This window comes from Scomber japonicus, chromosome 10, assembly GCF_027409825.1.
Source record: "Scomber japonicus isolate fScoJap1 chromosome 10, fScoJap1.pri, whole genome shotgun sequence".
Lineage (NCBI taxonomy): Eukaryota > Metazoa > Chordata > Actinopteri > Scombriformes > Scombridae > Scomber > Scomber japonicus.
The window spans coordinates 7,107,922-7,133,066 of NC_070587.1; the positions used below are offsets into that span (position 1 = coordinate 7,107,922).

Consider the following 25,145-nt stretch of genomic DNA (forward strand, 5'->3'; position numbering starts at 1 on the left):
TTCAACTAATTTAAGAAAATAAGTCAGCTTTGCACTGTTTTCCCACTATACTACAATGTGTAGTTTTAGCGCTATTATAGAGTTACACATGGTGACACCATGACTCTGTTTAGTAGGTACAGTATAATGATGTTCATGAGATTTCTCAACTGGTAAATGGTAGAAGTGCACCCTCAAACACAGAACAAACAACTGCCAGAGAGGAACATAACATTGTACTCTGGCATGGGCCCAGCTCGTGCATTCTGCTCAAGACTGATGCGTCTGAATGTACCAAACTTTGGCACCGTCTTATTTGATGGAGAATTTAGTTTATTATGTAGTCAGATATAACTTTTTGTATTGATTTTAGTCAATACAATTCACTACTCCTATTCACTTCAAACAATGTAATAAAACCATTTTCTGAAACATCAGATTACTGTAGACAAGAAAAAGAAAGTGTCAACTTTAAAAAGCCAGTGGTTTGACAACTTAATAATAATGTGCAATCCTGTGTAAACATTGTTCACTGAGAAGTGTCCTCATTGATTTCATGTACCTATTGTGCAAAGAAGTAATTTAGTTTCTTGTTGTTCATCTCTTGTCACTTTCCTGAATCAACATTTTTTCAAGTGTAAACATGTTGGTTGGTTTTCCTGTGAAAGCCGCAATCAGCAGTTGTGGTTGTGAACGGGGCCATCTGCAGAGCTGCTGCCATGTCTTCACAGCAGAACTCCATCCATGTCAAGGATAACGATAACAAAATACGTTTTCTGCTAAACAGAGATGCAATTGCCTGTAGAGCACACGCTGAAAGTATGTCACATGAAATGTTTAGAAACAGTCGTTAGAGATTCCATGAGATACTGTACTTTATGTTCCTCAGATAAGTGAACTACTTTGACAGACATGCAGGTATTACACAATAATTTACATAATTAAGCAATACATTAATCCATGTCATATGGATCATTATTTTCATATGAATGCACACTTTAATGCATTTAATGTATTTTACTCAGAGTCCATTCTTTAAAGTTACATTTAATATTCATCTAAAAAGATAAAGAAAAATTAAAATTTAAACCAAGCACATGTGTTAACATTCCCACCCACCCAGGAGAAAACCCGATATCCTTTTTCCAGGATTATGATTTATCGAAAACAACTTTGGGAGGTGTGTTCAGCAGGAAAGCAGGAGGTACCTCTCCACATAAACCAGGGTTTCTGGTGAAGTCCTTTCATCGACTGGATCACATAGCAACCATGAGGTCTCTTGTCTTCGTTCTGCTCATCGGAGCTGCCTGTGAGTATATGTGCCTCCTAATCAATAAGCCTAATCACTGAATTATAACAAAATTCACTTGAAGGCTAACTGTTTGGCTCTCTGTGTGTTTTCAGTTGCCATTGACGACGACAAGATCGTCGGAGGGTATGAGTGCACCGCTCATTCTCAGCCCCATCAGGTGTCTCTGAACTCTGGTTACCACTTCTGTGGTGGCTCCCTGGTCAACGAGAACTGGGTTGTGTCTGCTGCTCACTGCTACAAGTCGTAAGCACATTCTTCATGTTTTCCCAGGATACTAGTGGAATCCAGATTTGTATGTAATAGTCATTTTAGTGTGTTCTTGCACTAATCTCCTGTCTTCTGTCTTTCTCTAGCCGTGTGCAGGTGCGTCTTGGAGAGCACCACATCAGGGTCAACGAGGGAACCGAGCAGTTCATCAGCTCCTCCCGTGTCATCCGCCACCCCAACTACAGCTCCTACAACATCGACAATGACATCATGCTGATCAAGCTGAGCGAGCCCGCCACCCTCAACCAGTATGTGCAGCCTGTGGCTCTTCCCACCGGCTGTGCTCCCGCTGGCACCATGTGCATAGTCTCTGGCTGGGGCAACACCATGAGCTCCAGTGAGTAGGAACTCCAGCACCGCACTTTATTTTTCCTGCAGTGTAATTCCAGTTTCCTCTAAATCTGCTTTTGTTCTCCAGCTGCTGATGGCGACAAGCTGCAGTGCCTGCAAATCCCCATCCTGTCTCACAGAGACTGTGACAACTCCTACCCTGGCATGATCACCGATGCCATGTTCTGCGCTGGATACCTGGAGGGCGGCAAGGACTCTTGCCAGGTCTGTAATTCAGTGTCCATGCAGAAATATAGCTGTATGAAATAAGTCATGATGAGTTTTGATTGGAATATTTGGAATTGAACTTCATCTCACACTATACTTTCTGTTGTCAGGGTGACTCTGGTGGCCCCGTTGTGTGCAACGGTCAGCTGCAGGGTGTTGTGTCCTGGGGATACGGATGTGCTGAGAGGGACCACCCTGGTGTCTACGCCAAGGTAAAGCTAAAATATCTCTTTATTATAAATTAAATCACTATTTCAATTGAACTTTCACATTTTGCATGTCCAGCTGAAATTCAACATATACACTGATGTCTGTCTGTCCTAACTAACATCTTTCTGTCTCCATTCACAGGTGTGCATCTTCAACGACTGGCTGGAGCGCACCATGGCCAGCTATTAAATCTGATCATGCGACCACCATCTTCTTCTGCTGCCTTTCCTCCATCATTTTACTTCTAGTAATGATGATGAGTTTTGAACAATGTGCAGCTATTTAACATCTGAATCAATAAAGTCTTACACCTTGACTTCAATACAATTGTTCTTTCCATTTTTTTGCCTTTGTCTTCCTACATTGTGGTAATCTAATCACAGGACTGTAAAACCCAGCCTTGATTTTTCACTGAGGTTTTCAAACAGTTCACTGTCCTTCATGATACAGTGGAAACAAGGCAATTACTGATTACATTGTCCTGCTTCTCCTGTATGTACTATATTTGCTGTATTTTTATATAAAAATTGGTCAAATTACAAACATTATCATTGTGAAAATAGGCCAGACAAAATGTTTAAATGAAACTGATTCAAACAAGAAGAATTTTTCCAGCAACAAATGAACGGACAGTCAGTCAAAGTTAACTGATCATTAGTTACATAAATTAGAGATACATGTGTTAGTGACTTGAATGTTTATAATACTGCAATTTGTATGAACAAAACTACCAATGCCTAATTTATCTTAAATACATGCCAATTATGATATGTTGTGATATATAAGGGCCTACATGTTGGTATTACCTCTGTGCTGACCATTTTTTGTCCTTAATGTTTGGATGCATATTTATTTTGTTTGTAGTCTTTTGTTATAATTCACATTGTTTCTAAAAATTCAGGACAATATATGAACATGATTCTGTTCATTTTAGTCAGAATTACCTACAATTCTGGCAAATATAAATAACAGATTACTTCAAAACAGTAATGGCAGCTCAATTTTCATGGAGAGCAACAACACACTGCAGAGGACCTACAAAGATAAACAGATAATTAAGTATTATAGACCAAATAAATACAATATAAACACAAAACAAAAAAGTCATGTTAAAAATTGTGAGGAAATATAAAATTGCAAATAATAAATAAAGTTTTTTTTATTGAGAGACACCTGAAGTAGAAACAGACTCAATAAAAATACAGTGTATCCACAGTGTGGACAATGAGACAAGATTACATAAACAGTCCTGGAAACTTACAGAGGAAATAATGGCTATAGACTAAATTGAGACTGAGATGTGCTTTCTATTAAAATGTGACAAATATACTTATTTTAGTAAATCATTCTGTATAAAAATTTTGATCTGATGACATATTTTTGTGCCACAACACGCGGATGGGTATTATAAACTGAATAAGTCAGTGTAAACTGTTTCGAGGTAATGTGTTGTTTGCAAAATGACTTATATTTGGTTTTAGGTAATTCTGACTATAATGAAAAGAATCATGTTCTTATGTTGTTGTAAAATCTAAATCATAAGCCAACAAACACATTAAATATACACCCTAACAATAAATACAAACAATGGTCAACACAAAAGTAATACCAATATTTAGGCCTTTATATGTCATGATTTATTATAACAATATAATGTGTGATATCAAAAAAGATCATTGGCATGTATTTATTATAAATGATTCATTGATAGTTCCATTGAAACAAGGTTTTTGAGCATGCTTTATCACAAGCTGCAGTATTATGAACATACAAGTCACATACACATGTATCTTTAATTAATATAATTGGCTTATTTTCACAATGATAAGGATTGTCATTATACCTGTTTTGAATGATAAAATACAGTAAATACAGTGGATACAGGATATGCATAATATGCAGCAGTAATTGCCTTGTTTCCACTGTATCATGAAGGACAGTGAACTGTTTGAAAACCTCAGTGAAAAATCAAGGCTGTGTTTTACAGTCTTGTGATTAGATTACCACAATGTAGGAAGACAAAGGCAAAAAAATGGAAAGAACAATTGTATTGAAGTCAAGGTGTAAGACTTTATTGATTCAGATGTTAAATAGCTGCACATTGTTCAAAACTCGTCATCATTACTAGAAGTAAAATGATGGAGGAAAGGCAGCAGAAGAAGATGGTGATCGCATGATCAGATTTAATAGCTGGCCATGGTGCGCTCCAGCCAGTCGTTGAAGATGCACACCTGTGAATGGAGACAGAAAGACGTTAATTAGGACAGACAGACATCAGTGTACATGTTGAATTTCAGCTGGACATGCAAAATGGGAAAATTCAATTGAAATAGTTATTTAATTTATAATAAAGAGATATTTTAGCTTTACCTTGGCGTAGACACCAGGGTGGTCCCTCTCAGCACATCCGTATCCCCAGGACACAACACCCTGCAGCTGACCGTTGCACACAACGGGGCCACCAGAGTCACCCTGACAACAGAAAGTATAGTGTGAGATGAAGTTCAATTCCAAATATTCCAATTAAAAGTCATCATGACTTATTTCATACAGCTATATTTCTGCATGGACACTGAATTACAGACCTGGCAAGAGTCCTTGCCGCCCTCCAGGTATCCAGCGCAGAACATGGCATCGGTGATCATGCCAGGGTAGGAGTTGTCACAGTCTCTGTGAGACAGGATGGGGATGTTCAGGCACTGCAGCTTGTCGCCATCAGCAGCTGGAGAACAAAAGCAGATTTAGAGGAAACTGGAACTACACTGCAGGAAAAATAAAGTGCGGTGCTGGAGTTCCTACTCACTGGAGCTCATGGTGTTGCCCCAGCCAGAGACTGTGCACATGGTGCCAGCGGGAGCACAGCTGGTGGGAAGAGCCACAGGCTGCACATACTGGTTGAGGGTGGCGGGCTCGCTCAGCTTGATCAGCATGATGTCATTGTTGATGTTGTAGGAGCTGTAGTTGGGGTGGCGGATGACACGGGAGGAGCTGATGAACTGCTCGGTTCCCTCGTTGACCCTGATGTGGTGCTCTCCAAGACGCACCTGCACACGGCTAGAGAAAGACAGAAGACAGGAGATTAGTGCAAGAACACACTAAAATGACTATTACATACAAATCTGGATTCCACTAGTATCCTGGGAAAACATGAAGAATGTGCTTACGACTTGTAGCAGTGAGCAGCAGACACAACCCAGTTCTCGTTGACCAGGGAGCCACCACAGAAGTGGTAACCAGAGTTCAGAGACACCTGATGGGGCTGAGAATGAGCGGTGCACTCATACCCTCCGACGATCTTGTCGTCGTCAATGGCAACTGAAAACACACAGAGAGCCAAACAGTTAGCCTTCAAGTGAATTTTGTTATAATTCAGTGATTAGGCTTATTGGTTAGGAGGCACATATACTCACAGGCAGCTCCGATGAGCAGAACGAAGACAAGAGACCTCATGGTTGCTATGTGATCTTGACGATGAAAGGACTTCACCAGAAACCCTGGTTTATATGGAGAGGTACCTCCTGCTTTCCTGCTGAACACACCTGCCAAAGTTGTTTTCGACCAATCACAATCCTGGAAAACTGATAGCAGGTACTCTGCTGATTGGTGGTAATACATCAGGCACTGATAACACGTGTACATGGCTTAAACTGTCATGTTTGTCAATCTTTTTAGAAGAATATTAAATGTAATTGTAAAGAATTGACACTCAGTAAAAATACATTTAAACACATTTTAAAATTCAGTGTAGCAAAAGTGTGCATTCATAAGAAAATAATTATCCATATGACATGGATTGATTGGTCTTTGATTATGTAATGCTCTGAATTGTAGGTAATTATCAGAAAAAATAAAAAGAATTGAATTAAAGGCAATAAGAAAAAGGTCAACAAAAAACAAACAAAACAATCAGCTGTGATAATCATTATTCAGGATTCAATACAGAGCATGGACTTCTGTTCACCTTTATTTGGTACATTCAGGAGGATGTTTATACTGACTCATTCAGTTTATAATACCCAGCCGCATGTTGTGGCACCAAATATGTCATCAGATCAAAATTTCCACAGAATGATTTACTAAAATAATTATATTTGTCACATTTTAATAGAAAGCACATCTCAGTCTCAGTTTAGTCTATAGCCATTCTTTCCTCTGTAAGTTTCCAGGACTGTTTATGTAATCTTGTCTCATTGTCCACACTGTGGATACACTGTATTTTTATTGAGTCTGTTTCTAATTCAGGTGTGTCTCAATAAAAAAACTTTATTTCCTAACAATTAATAACATGACTGCATTGTATTTATTTTGTCTATAACACTTATTTATCTGTTTATGTACGTCTGTCCACTCTGTGTGATTATTGAAATAAATTGAGCCGACATTACTGTTTTGAGGTAAAGTGTTGTTTGCAAAATGACTTATATTTGGTTTTAGGTAATTCTGACTATAATGAAAAGAATCATGTTCTTATGTTGTTGTAACGTTTAGGAAAAAATCTAAATCATAAGACAACAAATACATTAAATATACACCCTAACATTAAATACAAACAATGGTCAACACAAAAGTAATACCAATATTTAGGCCTTTATATGTCATGATTTATTATAACAATATAATGTGTGATATCAAAAAAGATCATTGGCATGTATTTATTATAAATGATTCATTGATAGTTCCATTGAAACAAGGTTTTTGAGCATGCTTTATCACAAGTTGCAGTATTATAAACATTCAAGTCGCATACACATGTATCTGTAATTAATATAACTGGCTTATTTTCACAATGATAAGGATTGTCATTATACCTGTTTTGAATGATAAAATACAGTAAATACAGTGGATACAGGATATGCATAATATGCAGCAGTAATTGCCTTGTTTCCACTGTATCATGAAGGACAGTGAACTGTTTGAAAACCTCAGTGAAAAATCAAGGCTGGGTTTTACAGTCTTGTGATTAGATTACCACAATGTAGGAAGACAAAGGCAAAAAAATGGAAAGAACAATTGTATTGAAGTCAAGGTGTAAGACTTTATTGATTCAGATGTTAAATAGCTGTACATTGTTCAAAACTCGTCATCATTACTAGAAGTAAAATGATGGAGGAAAGGCAGCAGAAGAAGATGGTGGTCGCATGATCAGATTTAATAGCTGGCCATGGTGCGCTCCAGCCAGTCGTTGAAGATGCACACCTGTGAATGGAGACAGAAAGACGTTAGTTAGGACAGACAGACATCAGTGTATATGTTGAATTTCAGCTGGACATGCAAAATGGGAAAATTCAATTGAAATAGTGATTTAATTTATAATAAAGAGATATTTTAGCTTTACCTTGGCGTAGACACCAGGGTGGTCCCTCTCAGCACATCCGTATCCCCAGGACACAACACCCTGCAGCTGACCGTTGCACACAACGGGGCCACCAGAGTCACCCTGACAACAGAAAGTATAGTGTGAGATGAAGTTCAATTCCAAATATTCCAATCAAAACTCATCATGACTTATTTCATACAGCTATATTTCTGCATGGACACTGAATTACAGACCTGGCAAGAGTCCTTGCCGCCCTCCAGGTATCCAGCGCAGAACATGGCATCGGTGATCATGCCAGGGTAGGAGTTGTCACAGTCTCTGTGAGACAGGATGGGGATTTGCAGGCACTGCAGCTTGTCGCCATCAGCAGCTGGAGAACAAAAGCAGATTTAGAGGAAACTGGAACTACACTGCAGGAAAAATAAAGTGCGGTGCTGGAGTTCCTACTCACTGGAGCTCATGGTGTTGCCCCAGCCAGAGACTGTGCACATGGTGCCAGCGGGAGCACAGCTGGTGGGAAGAGCCACAGGCTGCACATACTGGTTGAGGGTGGCGGGCTCGCTCAGCTTGATCAGCATGATGTCATTGTTGATGTTGTAGGAGCTGTAGTTGGGGTGGCGGATGACACGGGAGGAGCTGATGAACTGCTCGGTTCCCTCGTTGACCCTGATGTGGTGCTCTCCAAGACGCACCTGCACACGGCTAGAGAAAAACAGAAAACAGGAGATTAGTACAAGAACACACTAAAATGACTATTACATACAAATCTGGATTCCACTAGTATCCTGGGAAAACATGAAGAATGTGCTTACGACTTGTAGCAGTGAGCAGCAGACACAACCCAGTTCTCGTTGACCAGGGAGCCACCACAGAAGTGGTAACCAGAGTTCAGAGACACCTGATGGGGCTGAGAATGAGCGGTGCACTCATACCCTCCGACGATCTTGTCGTCGTCAATGGCAACTGAAAACACACAGAGAGCCAAACAGTTAGCCTTCAAGTGAATTTTGTTATAATTCAGTGATTAGGCTTATTGGTTAGGAGGCACATATACTCACAGGCAGCTCCGATGAGCAGAACGAAGACAAGAGACCTCATGGTTGCTATGTGATCTTGACGATGAAAGGACTTCACCAGAAACCCTGGTTTATATGGAGAGGTACCTCCTGCTTTCCTGTTGAATACACCTCCCAAAGTTGTTTTCGACCAATCACAATCCTGGAAAACTGATAGCAGGTACTCTGCTGATTGGTGGTAATACATCAGGCACTGATAACACGTGTACATGGCTTAAACTGTCATGTTTGTCAATCTTTTTAGAAGAATATTAAATGTAATTGTAAAGAATGGACACTGAGTAAAAATACATTTAAACACATTTTAAAATTCAGTGTAGCAAAAGTGTGCATTCATAAGAAAATAATTATCCATATGACATGGATTGATTGGTCTTTGATTATGTAATGCTGTGAATTGTAGGTAATTATCAGAAAAAATAAAAATAATTGAATTAAAGGCAATAAGAAAATTTGCTACACTGAATTTTAAAATGTGTTTCAATGTATTTTTACTCAGTGTCCATTCTTTACAGTGACATTTAATATTCTTCTAAAAAGATTGACAAACATGACAGTTTAAGCCATGTACACGTGTTATCAGTGCCTGATGTATTACCACCAATCAGCAGAGTACCTGCTATCAGTTTTCCAGGATTGTGATTGGTCGAAAACAACTTTGGGAGGTGTGTTCAGCAGGAAAGCAGGAGGTACCTCTCCATATAAACCAGGGTTTCTGGTGAAGTCCTTTCATCGTCAAGATCACATAGCAACCATGAGGTCTCTTGTCTTCGTTCTGCTCATCGGAGCTGCCTGTGAGTATATGTGCCTCCTAACCAATAAGCCTAATCACTGAATTATAACAAAATTCACTTGAAGGCTAACTGTTTGGCTCTCTGTGTGTTTTCAGTTGCCATTGACGACGACAAGATCGTCGGAGGGTATGAGTGCACCGCTCATTCTCAGCCCCATCAGGTGTCTCTGAACTCTGGTTACCACTTCTGTGGTGGCTCCCTGGTCAACGAGAACTGGGTTGTGTCTGCTGCTCACTGCTACAAGTCGTAAGCACATTCTTCATGTTTTCCCAGGATACTAGTGGAATCCAGATTTGTATGTAATAGTCATTTTAGTGTGTTCTTGCACTAATCTCCTGTCTTCTGTCTTTCTCTAGCCGTGTGCAGGTGCGTCTTGGAGAGCACCACATCAGGGTCAACGAGGGAACCGAGCAGTTCATCAGCTCCTCCCGTGTCATCCGCCACCCCAACTACAGCTCCTACAACATCAACAATGACATCATGCTGATCAAGCTGAGCGAGCCCGCCACCCTCAACCAGTATGTGCAGCCTGTGGCTCTTCCCACCAGCTGTGCTCCCGCTGGCACCATGTGCACAGTCTCTGGCTGGGGCAACACCATGAGCTCCAGTGAGTAGGAACTCCAGCACCGCACTTTATTTTTCCTGCAGTGTAGTTCCAGTTTCCTCTAAATCTGCTTTTGTTCTCCAGCTGCTGATGGCGACAAGCTGCAGTGCCTGAACATCCCCATCCTGTCTCACAGAGACTGTGACAACTCCTACCCTGGCATGATCACCGATGCCATGTTCTGCGCTGGATACCTGGAGGGCGGCAAGGACTCTTGCCAGGTCTGTAATTCAGTGTCCATGCAGAAATATAGCTGTATGAAACAAGTCATGATGAGTTTTGATTGGAATATTTGGAATTGAACTTCATCTCACACTATACTTTCTGTTGTCAGGGTGACTCTGGTGGCCCCGTTGTGTGCAACGGTCAGCTGCAGGGTGTTGTGTCCTGGGGATACGGATGTGCTGAGAGGGACCACCCTGGTGTCTACGCCAAGGTAAAGCTAAAATATCTCTTTATTATAAATTAAATCACTATTTCAATTGAACTTTCACATTTTGCATGTCCAGCTGAAATTCAACATATACACTGATGTCTGTCTGTCCTAACTAACATCTTTCTGTCTCCATTCACAGGTGTGCATCTTCAACGACTGGCTGGAGCGCACCATGGCCAGCTATTAAATCTGATCATGCGACCACCATCTTCTTCTGCTGCCTTTCCTCCATCATTTTACTTCTAGTAATGATGATGAGTTTTGAACAATGTGCAGCTATTTAACATCTGAATCAATAAAGTCTTACACCTTGACTTCAATACAATTGTTCTTTCCATTTTTTTGCTTTTGTCTTCCTACATTGTGGTAATCTAATCACAGGACTGTAAAACCCAGCCTTGATTTTTCACTGAGGTTTTCAAACAGTTCACTGTCCTTCATGATACAGTGGAAACAAGGCAACTACTGCTGCATATTATGCATATCCTGTATCCACTGTATTTACTGTATTTTAACATTCAAAACAGGTAAAATGACAATCCTTATCATTGTGAAAATAAGCCAATTATATTAATTAAAGATACATGTGTATGTGACTTGAATGTTCATAATACTGCAGCTTGTGATAAAGCATGCTCAAAAACCTTGTTTCAATGGAACTATCAATGAATCATTTATAATAAATACATGCCAATTGTCTTTTTTGATATCACACATTATATTGTTATAATAAATCATGACATATAAAGGCCTAAATATTGGTATTACTTTTGTGTTGACCGTTGTTTGCATTTAATGTTAGGGTGTATATTTAATGTGTTTGTTGGCTTATGATTTAGATTTTTTCCTAAACGTTTCAACAACATAAGAACATGATTCTATTCATTACAGTCAGAATTACCTAAAACCAAATATAAGTCATTTTGCAAACAACACTTTACCTCAAAACAGTAATGTCGGCTCAATTTATTTCAATAATCACACAGAGTGGACAGACGTACATAAACAGATAAATAAGTGTTATAGACAAAATAAATACAATGCAGTCATGTTAATAATTGCGAGGAAATAAATTTTTTCATTGAGAGACACCTGAAGTAGACACCGACTCAATAAAAATACAGTGTATCCACAGTCTGGACAATGAGACAAGATTACATAAACAGTCCTGGAAACTTACAGAGGAAAAAATGGCTATAGACTAAACTGAGACTGAGATGTGCTTTCTATTAAAATGTGACAAATATAATTATTTTAGTAAATCATTCTGTGGAAATTTTGATCTGATGACCTGATGATAATCTGATATTTGGTGCCATAACATGCGGCTGGGTATTATAAACTGAATGAGTCAGTATAAACAGAAGTATAAATCCTACTGAATGTACCAAATAAAGGTGAACAGAAGTCCATGCTCTGTATTGAATCCTGAATAATGATTATCACAGCTGATTGTTTTGTTTGTTTTTTGTTGACCTTTTTCTTATTGCCTTTAATTCAATTCTTTTTATTTTTTCTGATAATTACCTACAATTCACAGCATTACATAATCAAAGATCAATCAATCCATGTCATATGGATAATTATTTTCTTATGAATGCACACTTTTGCTACACTGAATTTTAAAATGTGTTTAAATGTATTTTTACTCAGTGTCCATTCTTTACAATTACATTTAATATTCTTCTAAAAAGATTGACAAACATGACAGTTTAAGCCATGTACACGTGTTATCAGTGCCTGATGTATTACCACCAATCAGCAGAGTACCTGCTATCAGTTTTCCAGGATTGTGATTGGTCGAAAACAACTTTGGGAGGTGTGTTCAGCAGGAAAGCAGGAGGTACCTCTCCATATAAACCAGGGTTTCTGGTGAAGTCCTTTCATCGTCAAGATCACATAGCAACCATGAGGTCTCTTGTCTTCGTTCTGCTCATCGGAGCTGCCTGTGAGTATATGTGCCTCCTAACCAATAAGCCTAATCACTGAATTATAACAAAATTCACTTGAAGGCTAACTGTTTGGCTCTCTGTGTGTTTTCAGTTGCCACAGATGACGACAAGATCGTCGGAGGGTATGAGTGCACCGCTCATTCTCAGCCCCATCAGGTGTCTCTGAACTCTGGTTACCACTTCTGTGGTGGCTCCCTGGTCAACGAGAACTGGGTTGTGTCTGCTGCTCACTGCTACAAGTCGTAAGCACATTCTTCATGTTTTCCCAGGATACTAGTGGAATCCAGATTTGTATGTAATAGTCATTTTAGTGTGTTCTTGCACTAATCTCCTGTCTTCTGTCTTTCTCTAGCCGTGTGCAGGTGCGTCTTGGAGAGCACCACATCAGGGTCAACGAGGGAACCGAGCAGTTCATCAGCTCCTCCCGTGTCATCCGCCACCCCAACTACAGCTCCTACAACATCAACAATGACATCATGCTGATCAAGCTGAGCGAGCCCGCCACCCTCAACCAGTATGTGCAGCCTGTGGCTCTTCCCACCAGCTGTGCTCCCGCTGGCACCATGTGCACAGTCTCTGGCTGGGGCAACACCATGAGCTCCAGTGAGTAGGAACTCCAGCACCGCACTTTATTTTTCATGCAGTGTAGTTCCAGTTTCCTCTAAATCTGCTTTTGTTCTCCAGCTGCTGATGGCGACAAGCTGCAGTGCCTGCAAATCCCCATCCTGTCTCACAGAGACTGTGACAACTCCTACCCTGGCATGATCACCGATGCCATGTTCTGCGCTGGATACCTGGAGGGCGGCAAGGACTCTTGCCAGGTCTGTAATTCAGTGTCTATGCAGAAATATAGCTGTATGAAACAAGTCATGATGAGTTTTGATTGGAATATTTGGAATTGAACTTCATCTCACACTATACTTTCTGTTGTCAGGGTGACTCTGGTGGCCCCGTTGTGTGCAACGGTCAGCTGCAGGGTGTTGTGTCCTGGGGATACGGATGTGCTGAGAGGGACCACCCTGGTGTCTACGCCAAGGTAAAGCTAAAATATCTCTTTATTATAAATTAAATCACTATTTCAATTGAATTTTCCCATTTTGCATGTCCAGCTGAAATTCAACATGTACACTGATGTCTGTCTGTCCTAACTAACGTCTTTCTGTCTCCATTCACAGGTGTGCATCTTCAACGACTGGCTGGAGCGCACCATGGCCAGCTATTAAATCTGATCATGCGATCACCATCTTCTTCTGCTGCCTTTACTCCATCATTTTACTTCTAGTAATGATGACGAGTTTTGAACAATGTACAGCTATTTAACATCTGAATCAATAAAGTCTTACACCTTGACTTCAATACAATTGTTCTTTCCATTTTTTTGCCTTTGTCTTCCTACATTGTGGTAATCTAATCACAGGACTGTAAAACCCAGCCTTGATTTTTCACTGAGGTTTTCAAACAGTTCACTGTCCTTCATGATACAGTGGAAACAAGGCAATTACTGCTGCATATTATGCATATCCTGTATCCACTGTATTTACTGTATTTTAACATTCAAAACAGGTATAATGACAATCCTTATCATTGTGAAAATAAGCCAGTTATATTAATTAAAGATACATGTGTATGCGACTTGAATGTTCATAATACTGCAGCTTGTGATAAAGCATGCTCAAAACCCTTGTTTCAATGGAACTATCAATGAATCATTTATAATAAATACATGCCAATGATCTTTTTTGATATCACACATTATATTGTTATAATAAATCATGACATATAAAGGCCTAAATATTGGTATTACTTTTGTGTTGACCATTGTTTGTATTTAATGTTAGGGTGTATATTTAATGTGTTTGTTGTCTTATGATTTAGATTTTTTCCTAAACGTTACAACAACATAAGAACATGATTCTTTTCATTATAGTCAGAATTACCTAAAACCAAATATAAGTCATTTTGCAAACAACACTTTACCTCAAAACAGTAATGTCGGCTCAATTTATTTCAATAATCACACAGAGTGGACAGACGTACATAACCAGATAAATAAGTGTTATAGACAAAATAAATACAATGCAGTCATGTTAATAATTGCGAGGAAATAAAGTTTTTCATTGAGAGACACCTGAAGTAGACACAGACTCAATAAAAATACAGTGTATCCACAGTGTGGACAATGAGATAAGATTACATAAACAGTCCTGGAAACTTACAGAGGAAATAATGGCTATAGACTAAACTGAGACTGAGATGTGCTTTCTATTAAAATGTGACAAATATAATTATTTTAGTAAATCATTCTGTGGAAATTTTGATCTGATGACCTGATGATAATCTGATATTTGGTGCCATAACATGCGGCTGGGTATTATAAACTGAATGAGTCAGTATAAACAGAAGTATAAATCCTACTGAATGTACCAAATAAAGGTGAACAGAAGTCCATGCTCTGTATTGAATCCTGAATAATGATTATCACAGCTGATTGTTTTGTTTGTTTTTTGTTGACCTTTTTCTTATTGCCTTTAATTCAATTCTTTTTATTTTTTCTGATAATTACCTACAATTCACAGCATTACATAATCAAAGATCAATCAATCCATGTCATATGGATAATTATTTTCTTATGAATGCACACTTTTGCTACACTGAATTTTAAAATGTGTTTAAATGTATTTTTACTCAGTGTCCATTCTTTACAATTACATTTAATATTCTTCTAAAAAGATTGACAAACATGACAGTTTAAGCCATGTACACGTGTTATCAGTGCCTGATGTATTACCACCAATCAGCAGAGTACCTGCTATCAGTTTTCCAGGATTGTGATTGGTCGAAAACAACTTTGGGAGGTGTGTTCAGCAGGAAAGCAGGAGGTACCTCTCCATATAAACCAGGGTTTCTGGTGAAGTCCTTTCATCGTCAAGATCACATAGCAACCATGAGGTCTCTTGTCTTCGTTCTGCTCATCGGAGCTGCCTGTGAGTATATGTGCCTCCTAACCAATAAGCCTAATCACTGAATTATAACAAAATTCACTTGAAGGCTAACTGTTTGGTTCTCTGTGTGTTTTCAGTTGCCATTGACGACGACAAGATCGTCGGAGGGTATGAGTGCACCGCTCATTCTCAGCCCCATCAGGTGTCTCTGAACTCTGGTTACCACTTCTGTGGTGGCTCCCTGGTCAACGAGAACTGGGTTGTGTCTGCTGCTCACTGCTACAAGTCGTAAGCACATTCTTCATGTTTTCCCAGGATACTAGTGGAATCCAGATTTGTATGTAATAGTCATTTTAGTGTGTTCTTGCACTAATCTCCTGTCTTCTGTCTTTCTCTAGCCGTGTGCAGGTGCGTCTTGGAGAGCACCACATCAGGGTCAACGAGGGAACCGAGCAGTTCATCAGCTCCTCCCGTGTCATCCGCCACCCCAACTACAGCTCCTACAACATCAACAATGACATCATGCTGATCAAGCTGAGCGAGCCCGCCACCCTCAACCAGTATGTGCAGCCTGTGGCTCTGCCCACCAGCTGTGCTCCCGCTGGCACCATGTGCACAGTCTCTGGCTGGGGCAACACCATGAGCTCCAGTGAGTAGGAACTCCAGCACCGCACTTTATTTTTCCTGCAGTGTAGTTCCAGTTTCCTCTAAATCTGCTTTTGTTCTCCAGCTGCTGATGGCGACAAGCTGCAGTGCCTGCAAATCCCCATCCTGTCTCACAGAGACTGTGACAACTCCTACCCTGGCATGATCACCGATGCCATGTTCTGCGCTGGATACCTGGAGGGCGGCAAGGACTCTTGCCAGGTCTGTAATTCAGTGTCCATGCAGAAATTTAGCTGTATGAAATAAGTCATGATGAGTTTTGATTGGAATATTTGGAATTGAACTTCATCTCACACTATACTTTCTGTTGTCAGGGTGACTCTGGTGGCCCCGTTGTGTGCAACGGTCAGCTGCAGGGTGTTGTGTCCTGGGGATACGGATGTGCTGAGAGGGACCACCCTGGTGTCTACGCCAAGGTAAAGCTCAAATATTTCTTTATTATAAATTAAATCACTATTTCAATTGAACTTTCACATTTTGCATGTCCAGCTGAAGTTCAACATATACACTGATGTCTGTCTGTCCTAACTAACTGCTTTCTGTCTCCATTCACAGGTGTGCATCTTCAACGACTGGCTGGAGCGCACCATGGCCAGCTATTAAATCTGATCATGCGACCACCATCTTCTTCTGCTGCCTTTCCTCCATCATTTTACTTCTAGTAATGATGACGAGTTTTGAACAATGTACAGCTATTTAACATCTGAATCAATAAAGTCTTACACCTTGACTTCAATACAATTGTTCTTTCCATTTTTTTGCCTTGGTCTTCCTACATTGTGGTAATCTAATCACAGGACTGTAAAACCCAGCCTTGATTTTTCACTGAGGTTTTCAAACAGTTCACTGTCCTTCATGATACAGTGGAAACAAGGCAATTACTGCTGCATATTATGCATATCCTGTATCCACTGTATTTACTGTATTTTAACATTCAAAACAGGTAAAATGACAATCCTTATCATTGTGAAAATAAGCCAATTATATTAATTAAAGATACATGTGTATGTGACTTGAATGTTCATAATACTGCAGCTTGTGATAAAGCATGCTCAAAAACCTTGTTTCAATGGAACTATCAATGAATCATTTATAATAAATACATGCCAATGATCTTTTTTGATATCACACATTATATTGTTATAATAAATCATGACATATAAAGGCCTAAATACTGGTATTACTTTTGTGTTGACCATTGTTTGTATTTAATGTTAGGGTGTATATTTAATGTGTTTGTTGTCTTATGATTTAAATTTTTTCCTAAACGTTACAACAACATAAGAACATGATTCTTTTCATTATAGTCAGAATTACCTAAAACCTTAGCAAATATAAGTCATTTTGCAAACAACACTTTACCTCAAAACAGTAATGTCGGCTCAATTTATTTCAATAATCACACAGAGTGGACAGACGTACATAAACAGATAAATAAGTGTTATAGACAAAATAAATACAATGCAGTCATGTTAATAATTGCGAGGAAATAAATTTTTTCATTGAGAGACACCTGAAGTAGACACCGACTCAATAAAAATACAGTGTATCCACAGTGTGGACAATGAGACAAGATTACATAAACAGTCCTGGAAACTTACAGAGGGAAGAATGGCTATAGACTAAACTGAGACTGAGATGCACTTTCTATTAAAATGTGACAAATATAATTATTTTAGTAAATCATTCTGTGGAAATTTTGATCTGATGACCTGATGATAATCTGATATTTGGTGCCATAACATGCGGCTGGGTATTATAAAGTGAATGAGTCAGTATAAACCTAAGTATAAATCCTACTGAATGTACCAAATAAAGGTGAACAGAAGCTGTTCCTCTTAATCCCCTGTAATAATCATTGCAGTTGTTTTTTAATAATTTCCTGAAATTTGCATCATTTAAAACTTTTTTCATTTGTTTAGTATCATTAATCAAGTATTATTAGAACTAATTCTTCACATTCATTATGTTATTGCATGACATGAAATGATATGCTGACTTGCAATGAAAATAAATAAATATGAGGTAGAGAAAGACAGAAATAACTCATACTATCTGTACATTTTACAGTAGTTATGAGACTGCACTCCCTACAGTTTTCATTTGTGAAGGCTAGAACCTTACAGCAAGCCAGCCTGTGAGAGAGTCTCCACCTGTCACTGTGTCTATAGGCCGAGTCAAGGTCAGGATGCTGATTACAACTTGTACTAAGCATACTGTACTGTGCTGAAACTGAGCCAAAGCCAGAAAGAAAAAAACTAAAATAACACATATAGTTTTAAGGTGCATTTTTATGACACTAGATCATTTTTTTTCAAGCAGAGTCCATGTAGAGTCCAACTATCAAAGCCCTACTTTGGATAAACTTTTAACACAGTAAGCACGGCAGTGTTTTCCCATCAGCACTCTTTGAGGGTTTTGATTGGTCAGCAGCGCCGGGAGTGTTCCTCGATAGTTGGCACTGGATAAAACAGGCAATAAAAACCCAGCAAACCTCCTCTTTTCATCTCCCATCAGCTAAACATGAGGTGTCTGGTTTTCGCTTTGCTCCTCGGAGCAGTGTGTAAGTATGGATCACATATACAGAGCATCAACAATCAGTATATATTTATTATGGGGTTTCAGATTACATCAATTACATGGCCAAAAAAATCTTGAACCCAAGAATGCAAATGAAATATGAACATTTTTTTATGAAACTGAATGAAACTGATGTTAAGAATTTTTTTTCAGTTGCTACAGAGGATGACAAAATTGTTGGAGGGTATGAGTGCACGCCTCATTCTCAGCCCCATCAGGTGTCTCTGAACTCTGGTTACCACTTCTGTGGTGGCTCCCTGGTCAACGAGAACTGGGTGGTGTCTGCTGCTCACTGCTACAAATCGTAAATATTCCTCCAACTTGATTAAAAATGTAAAAACATATCTTCTGTTCTCTGCTTTTCCTCCATAGATTCTCCCTCACGTCTTACTTCTCTTTCAGCAAAATGGACATTGTTCTGGGTGACCACAACCGTTGGTTCATGGATGGCAATGAACAGATCATTCCTGCTTCCCGCGTTATCCCACATCCCAACTACGAGTCCTGGCTTGTTAACAATGACATCATGCTTATCAAGTTGAGCCAGCCTGCCACCATCAACCAGTATGTGCAGCCTGTTGCTCTGCCCACTAGCTGTGCTCCTGCTGGCACCATGTGCAAAGTCTCTGGCTGGGGCGTGACCATGAACTCCTGTGAGTATCAAATAATGTCTCAAGTGATGCTGTTTTTCACTCCTTTATCTCTCCTTCTGTCACTGGTTTTGTATCTCCACAGCTGCTGATAGCAACAAGCTGCAGTGTCTGGACATCCCCATCCTGTCTGATGAGGACTGTGACAACTCCTACCCTGGCATGATCACTGAGGCCATGTTCTGTGCTGGATACTTGGAGGGAGGCAAGGACTCTTGCCAGGTTTGCATCTCTTTTGCGAAGTGCATAAAGCATTTAGTTAAGACTGGACTCTGATGTGTTAAATTTAATGTTCCTCTCTCTCTCTCAGGGTGACTCTGGTGGTCCTGTTGTGTGTAACAGTGAGCTACAGGGTGTGGTGTCCTGGGGCTTTGGGTGTGCAGAGAAGAACCACCCTGGTGTCTATGCCAAGGTAAAAATAAGTTTGTTCATCACTGTTGTGTTTTATGACACAGAAAAATACTATATGATTCATATAACCTGATTAGAGATGTAAGTTTTTCACTCATGTTTTCGTTCTTCTGTTTTAGACCTGCATTTTCACAGACTGGCTGCAGAGCACCATGGCTGCTTACTAAGTCCGGTCCAATCCTACCTCTGCTACAGCTGAGGTAGCAGTGTGTATAAAACTATGCTTGTTAAAATGGAGATGAACATGAAATAAAATGTAAGACCCACATTTTTAGTCTGTGATTTTTATTGTTCTTTGTTTCTCTATAATCTGGCAAATCCATAAACATTTGAAGAACAAGTACTTAAATGCAAATTAAAGAAATATGCTTTCTTAAGTAATTTAGGAAATTAGGAAAAGCAGAAACTTTAATGACAGACAGTGATATTGAGCAAATTTTATTGTTAACTTCAAGTTTACATTTCGTACAGATCCATGATTTAACAGCGATAATAATATGTGGTTGTTATCTTATGATTCTAATTTTTTAAAATCATAATAACACATGAACACATTTCTACATATTTTAGTCAGAATGACCTAAAACAAACATTACAGCAAATATAATTGACTCTGCAAACAACCCATTACCTCAAAGGAGTCATGTCAGCTCAATGTGTTTGAAGAGCAAACAACACACTGCAGTGGAGCTACATAGATAAACAGATACATGAGTGTAATAGAATAAATAAAGGCACTATAGTTATGTTAATATCTGTGAGAAAATATAAACAAGCAGGCAATATTTTCTTCTCTATGTAAATATTCAATAATCTTTAAATGACAGAAAACTATATTGAGCATGTTTTACTCTAAATGTAATAATAATAAGTATATCTTAAATATAATATGCATATCTATTACATAATTTAGGCAAACCCTCTCAAAATAATAAATTAGATAATAAAAAAATATATGAATAAAAATAAGTAAATTAAAGCCACCTATGTCACTTAATAGATAGATAGAGAGATAGAGAGAGAGAGAGAGAGAGAGAGAGAGAGAGAGAGACTAAGCGGAACGTTTAGTTGCCCAATTCCGTGACCAAGTCGGACACATTAAGCCGACGCACCACCAATGTCATACCTTGCAGTCGTCGCGTTGACAGCTGACCTCAGTGTTTGTGCTCCTCGGTAGATTTGAGCTAGTACTCGGACAGAGACCGGGTTAATAAACTCTGTGTGTGCCGCGGGACAAACTAACCGGACAAAATGCGCCTCACGTTAAATATGCTGATCTCTCACGGCCGTGTGGCCCGGAAGATGGGTCTGGGTCCGCGGTCCAGAATGGACATGCTCCGGAACATCCTGACTGGACTGGTCCGACACGAGAGGATAGAGACCACTGCAGCCCGAGCAGATGAAGTCCGCTTCTATGCCGAAAAGGTGACACCTGATGCTGCTATAATAACAATAATAATAATAGTAACAGTGATGATCATGAAATGTGCTGATACTATGTCACCTTTCTCCTCTGTTACACTCCACTCCTTATTCTGTTTGAATACATCAATTATAAAACAACAAATTACTGTCTCTACTTAAATGGCCATACTTCCATGAGTTATCAGTTCAGTCCACTATATGCAGGGTTGGGAGGGTTACTCTGGAAATGTAATAGGTTACACATTACTAGTTACACTATTTAAAATGTAATAAGTAATACTAGTAACTAGGCATGGGCTGGTATGAGATTCTGGTGGTATGATAACCATAAGCAAAAATGCTCTAAAATGTTCCTAAAAGGAAGAAAAATAAAGACAGACATGTTAATTTAACCTGAATCTGTAATGACAGAGTGAGGGGTCGTGATACTCTACGCTGCAGCTGCACCACCTGAGGGATTTCTGACCAGCACTTTCTGTCTTTGACCAGACTGAAAACAGCTCATACCTTAGGAACAGTATAACAGAAAATTTGTCGGTTTCGGTTATCGTGGCTTTTTCAAATCGCGGTATACCTTGAACACGGTTATCATCCCATGCCTACCTAACTACACTATTTAAATTACTTAATTCAAACACATCATCCAGGCCAAAAGCAACACTGTTGCTGCAGTAAAGCCAGAAAGGAATGCTGGCAGAAAATAGCCGACTCTGTTAAAGCGTAAATTCGTGAGATTATACGATATTAATTTAAACTAACTTAATGTCGCTTGAAAATCTGTACCTTTCATATAGGACATCAAAAGGATTGCATCTATCCCTAAAAACTCTTTCCCTCCTAAGCGCTCTTCTCGTGATCCGTGCAGCAATGTTGACAGGATCTAAGAATCTAAGAATGGGCAGGCCATTTTCCAAGAGAACTGATTGGTCAGGAGGTGGTGCTTTTATACTCGTTGATCTCTTATCCAGAACATAACCTGCTCCGGACATAAGTTACCATGGTAATTTACCCCGGTAAGAAGGGAACCAGCGTTGTAGGACGGAAAACCCAGGTTTAACCCTGAAGTTACCTCAATAAGAGAAAATCCAGCTTCGTAGTGCAGGCCTCTGGAGTCATTCATGTACTAATCTCATCAAGACTAGACTAGACTACTATAACTACCTCCTTTCTGGAATAAACTGAAAGTCACCTCGTAGCCTGCAGCAGCTCAGCCTCTAAGTGGTTTCAGCAGATGACTTCACATCACCCTGACAATCCTGGCATCTCTCCATTGGCTCCCAGTTTGATATTTAAGATTTTACTGATCACTTGTAAAGCACAATTGGGTCTGGCTCCAAGCTACATAATGGATATGTTGGCCCCATAGCCAGCACACAGCCTTTGATCCTCAGGTGGGACCCTTCTGACTGTCCTGAAGTCGATGTTTAAATCTATAGGTGACTGTGCTTTGTCCATCAGGACCCCTGAGCTTTGGAACGACCTGCCTGAGGAGATGAGGCTCACAGCATCACTGACTTCTTTTAAATCACTTCTTAAAACCCATTTTTATAGACTTGTTTTTATGTGATGTTGTCTTGTTATTGCTTTTATTCTTTTTATTTGTATTTATTTATTGACTTATCTCTTTTACCATCTGTATCTTTCATCATCCTTCTGTCTTCTTTCTGCCTTTTGTCTTAACTTTACAATCATTTTGTTTTGTTTTGTTTCGGCCTCACTGTTTGCCTTCCTGCTGATGTCGACAGTATCCTGTGTTTCTTTTTTGTCTGTTCCAACACATTTTAAACTCTGTTTTAAAGATGCCATATGAATAAAGTTATTATTATTACTATTATTACTATTATGTAATTTCCATAAGATTGGCTGGCAGGCTTTGAAAAACAGCTCCAAACCAAAAGTATACTAAACACAGAGAGGTGTTCACATTTTTCTGGCTGAATGATAAAAACAAAACATATATCTAATTTTTATTATTTTGATTGATACATACTCTACATACCTTGGTCCTGACTATGTTTTTTTCACAGCTGATTGACTATGCCAAAAAGGGAGACACGGATGAGAAGGCGATGAAAATGGCCAGCTTTTGGTTGACAGTAAGTGTCTGCAACGCTTCTAAAACTTTATGGGGCAACAATCTGAGTTGTTCTGGATCTAAAATGTTTGATTTTAACTTGTTGTTTAATTTGAGTCTTTTTTCCTCTCTTCAGGAAAAGGATCTGGTCCCAAAGCTCTTTAAGGTCCTGGCGCCGCGGTTCGAGACCCAGCAGAGTGACTACACACGAATGGCGCGCATTCCCACCAAACAGAACTTGGATAAAGCCAAGATGGCCGTCCTGGAGTACAAAGGCAACCCCTTCCCGCCTCTGTATCCTGTGAAAAAAGAGAATGAACTGACTCTCATCAATCAGCTGCTCAAAGGTTACAGAGAGGAGAAGGCACAACAGTTAGCTGCAAAAGCTTAATTAACACCATCACAGTGATCGATGGTCGTTGGAGGGTGGCGGATGGGAGAATGCAGATGCTGCAGATTGTGGCTCATAGACACTGAAGGAACTGTTGGGCAGCATCAACGGAAGCCAAGAACATTTTTTTGAAAGGACATTTGTCGCTGAATATATGCTAATAAATATTTCTCAACAGAAGTAACAGATTTTCACTTTATTTTATATTGAACACTGACCAATCCAGGTTTGCTCTGGTGATGTGGGACACAATCACTTCTTTTGTGCAAAAATATATAGTAAAGTTTATCTTATGTGAATATGAGGCTTCAGCAGTTGGTCAAATCAAGTACTTAACTTAGTCTTTTTAGTACAGGTCATTTAACAAAAAGGTAAATTTGTACCAAGAAGGCTTCAAGGTAATAACTTGTTCAGGCTAGTTTGGATGGCTTAAAGCTGCAGTTGGTAACTTTGAGGAGAGAGAGGACTTAGCATCAAATTTGAAGAAGTACAACTGTCAGATCCCTCCCCCTCCCTTTCCCTGCCTCCAAAGTCCCTCCCCTCATATTATCTTCAGACCAATTTCTAAGTATCTTTTTGCACATAACAACTGTGGATTCTGTCCCACATCACTTGCATTGAGGTCATTACTATTGTAAAACAAGGCCTGAAAAACCGAAACCTATTCTTTAACAAAAGAGCATCACATAAAAAGACAGTCAGCACTTAAGGTACCTGGGAAAAAAACGGCTATATTTATTTCATATGCCCATGAAAAATTTCTATTTCTAGTTTCCAAAAAGAAACCAGTACAAAAGGCCTCAAATAAAAGCTACCTGTGTAAAATCTATAATTAATTTTTGACAAGTGTCATTTCAACTGTATTGTTATTTATCAGGCCACAAGCACATTAACACAAAGCTTTCTCACTGCAGATGTTTTAAATAGTCAGAGAAGCCAAATCACAGATGTAGCTAATAACACAAATGATGGCTGCACTCCAAGACTGAAACAGAATTGTGCCATCATTAATGTTATTAATTACACCTGTGTGTTTACGGCAATTAATAGAGCACTTGACAATATAATACAAACCCTCAAGCCAAGTGTTATCACAACTTGACAAACATTTACATACTGCAAGACAATTAGGTTGTATGGCACTATATTTGACAGGTGTTTGCATTATTTTGTCCATTGCTTGTAGAGTGGAAAGATGAAAGAAAGTTATCTGTATTTTTTTTTATCATTTCACATCACAAATTAACATCAATGAATAGAAGAAGTTAGATTCAAAAAGACAGGCAACATTTAGGCTGAGAGCAGATTGTAAATTTCGACTTGTACAGACAGGAACAGTTTGTTGTGACTCTGCACTTCAGCGGTTACAGATCCGGATACTGGCAGTGACTTAGAAATAATTAGGCTAGCCCACATCAGAGCGTGACCAGCCTGGAGTCTGTCCCTGTAGTCTTTTACTTTAATGCACTCTTGTAATGAGAACAAATTCTAAATATGATTT

At 39.2% G+C, this 25,145-nt stretch overlaps 6 protein-coding genes and 2 pseudogenes across 7 annotated transcripts; 6 read left to right on the forward strand and 2 right to left on the reverse strand.

Annotated features, from left to right (window-relative positions):
- The first annotated feature begins 1,248 nt into the window (after window positions 1–1,248).
- Window positions 1,249–2,056, forward strand: LOC128367125 (trypsin-1-like; annotated as a pseudogene).
- A 2,607-nt stretch (window positions 2,057–4,663) lies between these two features.
- Window positions 4,664–5,651, reverse strand: LOC128366133 (trypsin-2-like; the record flags this gene model as incomplete). Its single annotated transcript, XM_053326811.1, has 4 exons — window positions 4,664–4,798; window positions 4,912–5,048; window positions 5,130–5,380; window positions 5,491–5,651. Coding segments are annotated over 4 exons (684 nt in total), but the record flags the coding sequence as incomplete, so codon positions are not given.
- A 1,977-nt stretch (window positions 5,652–7,628) lies between these two features.
- Window positions 7,629–8,930, reverse strand: LOC128366243 (trypsin-2-like). Its single transcript, XM_053326927.1, has 5 exons — window positions 8,778–8,930; window positions 8,456–8,637; window positions 8,095–8,345; window positions 7,877–8,013; window positions 7,629–7,763 (listed from the first exon to the last, which is right to left on the reverse strand). The coding sequence occupies exons 1-5, from the start codon at window positions 8,928–8,930 to the stop codon at window positions 7,629–7,631; spliced, it is 858 nt and encodes a 285-aa protein (XP_053182902.1).
- Window positions 8,931–9,284: 354 nt separating this feature from the next.
- Window positions 9,285–10,586, forward strand: LOC128366244 (trypsin-2-like). The gene is made up of 5 exons (XM_053326928.1): window positions 9,285–9,437; window positions 9,578–9,759; window positions 9,870–10,120; window positions 10,202–10,338; window positions 10,452–10,586. The coding sequence occupies exons 1-5, from the start codon at window positions 9,285–9,287 to the stop codon at window positions 10,584–10,586; spliced, it is 858 nt and encodes a 285-aa protein (XP_053182903.1).
- A 1,866-nt stretch (window positions 10,587–12,452) lies between these two features.
- Window positions 12,453–13,574, forward strand: LOC128366245 (trypsin-1). The gene is made up of 5 exons (XM_053326930.1): window positions 12,453–12,501; window positions 12,597–12,747; window positions 12,858–13,108; window positions 13,190–13,326; window positions 13,440–13,574. The coding sequence occupies exons 1-5, from the start codon at window positions 12,462–12,464 to the stop codon at window positions 13,572–13,574; spliced, it is 714 nt and encodes a 237-aa protein (XP_053182905.1). The 5' UTR covers window positions 12,453–12,461.
- A 1,875-nt stretch (window positions 13,575–15,449) lies between these two features.
- On the forward strand, window positions 15,450–16,260 carry LOC128366246 (trypsin-1-like; annotated as a pseudogene).
- Window positions 16,261–18,636: 2,376 nt separating this feature from the next.
- LOC128365792 (trypsin-2-like) lies at window positions 18,637–19,921 on the forward strand. Of its 2 annotated transcripts, none has more exons than XM_053326377.1 (6): window positions 18,637–18,676; window positions 18,847–18,997; window positions 19,096–19,350; window positions 19,439–19,565; window positions 19,654–19,755; window positions 19,874–19,921. In XM_053326377.1, exons 1-6 carry the CDS (start codon window positions 18,637–18,639, stop codon window positions 19,919–19,921), a joined length of 723 nt encoding a protein of 240 aa, XP_053182352.1. The 2 variants fall into 2 exon arrangements, with proteins under 2 accessions (XP_053182352.1, XP_053182351.1); XM_053326376.1 differs by having other exon boundaries at window positions 19,096–19,346; window positions 19,429–19,565.
- A 951-nt stretch (window positions 19,922–20,872) lies between these two features.
- Window positions 20,873–23,818, forward strand: mrpl17 (mitochondrial ribosomal protein L17). The gene is made up of 3 exons (XM_053326378.1): window positions 20,873–21,179; window positions 23,207–23,275; window positions 23,390–23,818. The coding sequence occupies exons 1-3, from the start codon at window positions 21,006–21,008 to the stop codon at window positions 23,642–23,644; spliced, it is 498 nt and encodes a 165-aa protein (XP_053182353.1). The 5' UTR covers window positions 20,873–21,005; the 3' UTR covers window positions 23,645–23,818.
- The last annotated feature ends 1,327 nt before the right edge of the window (window positions 23,819–25,145 follow it).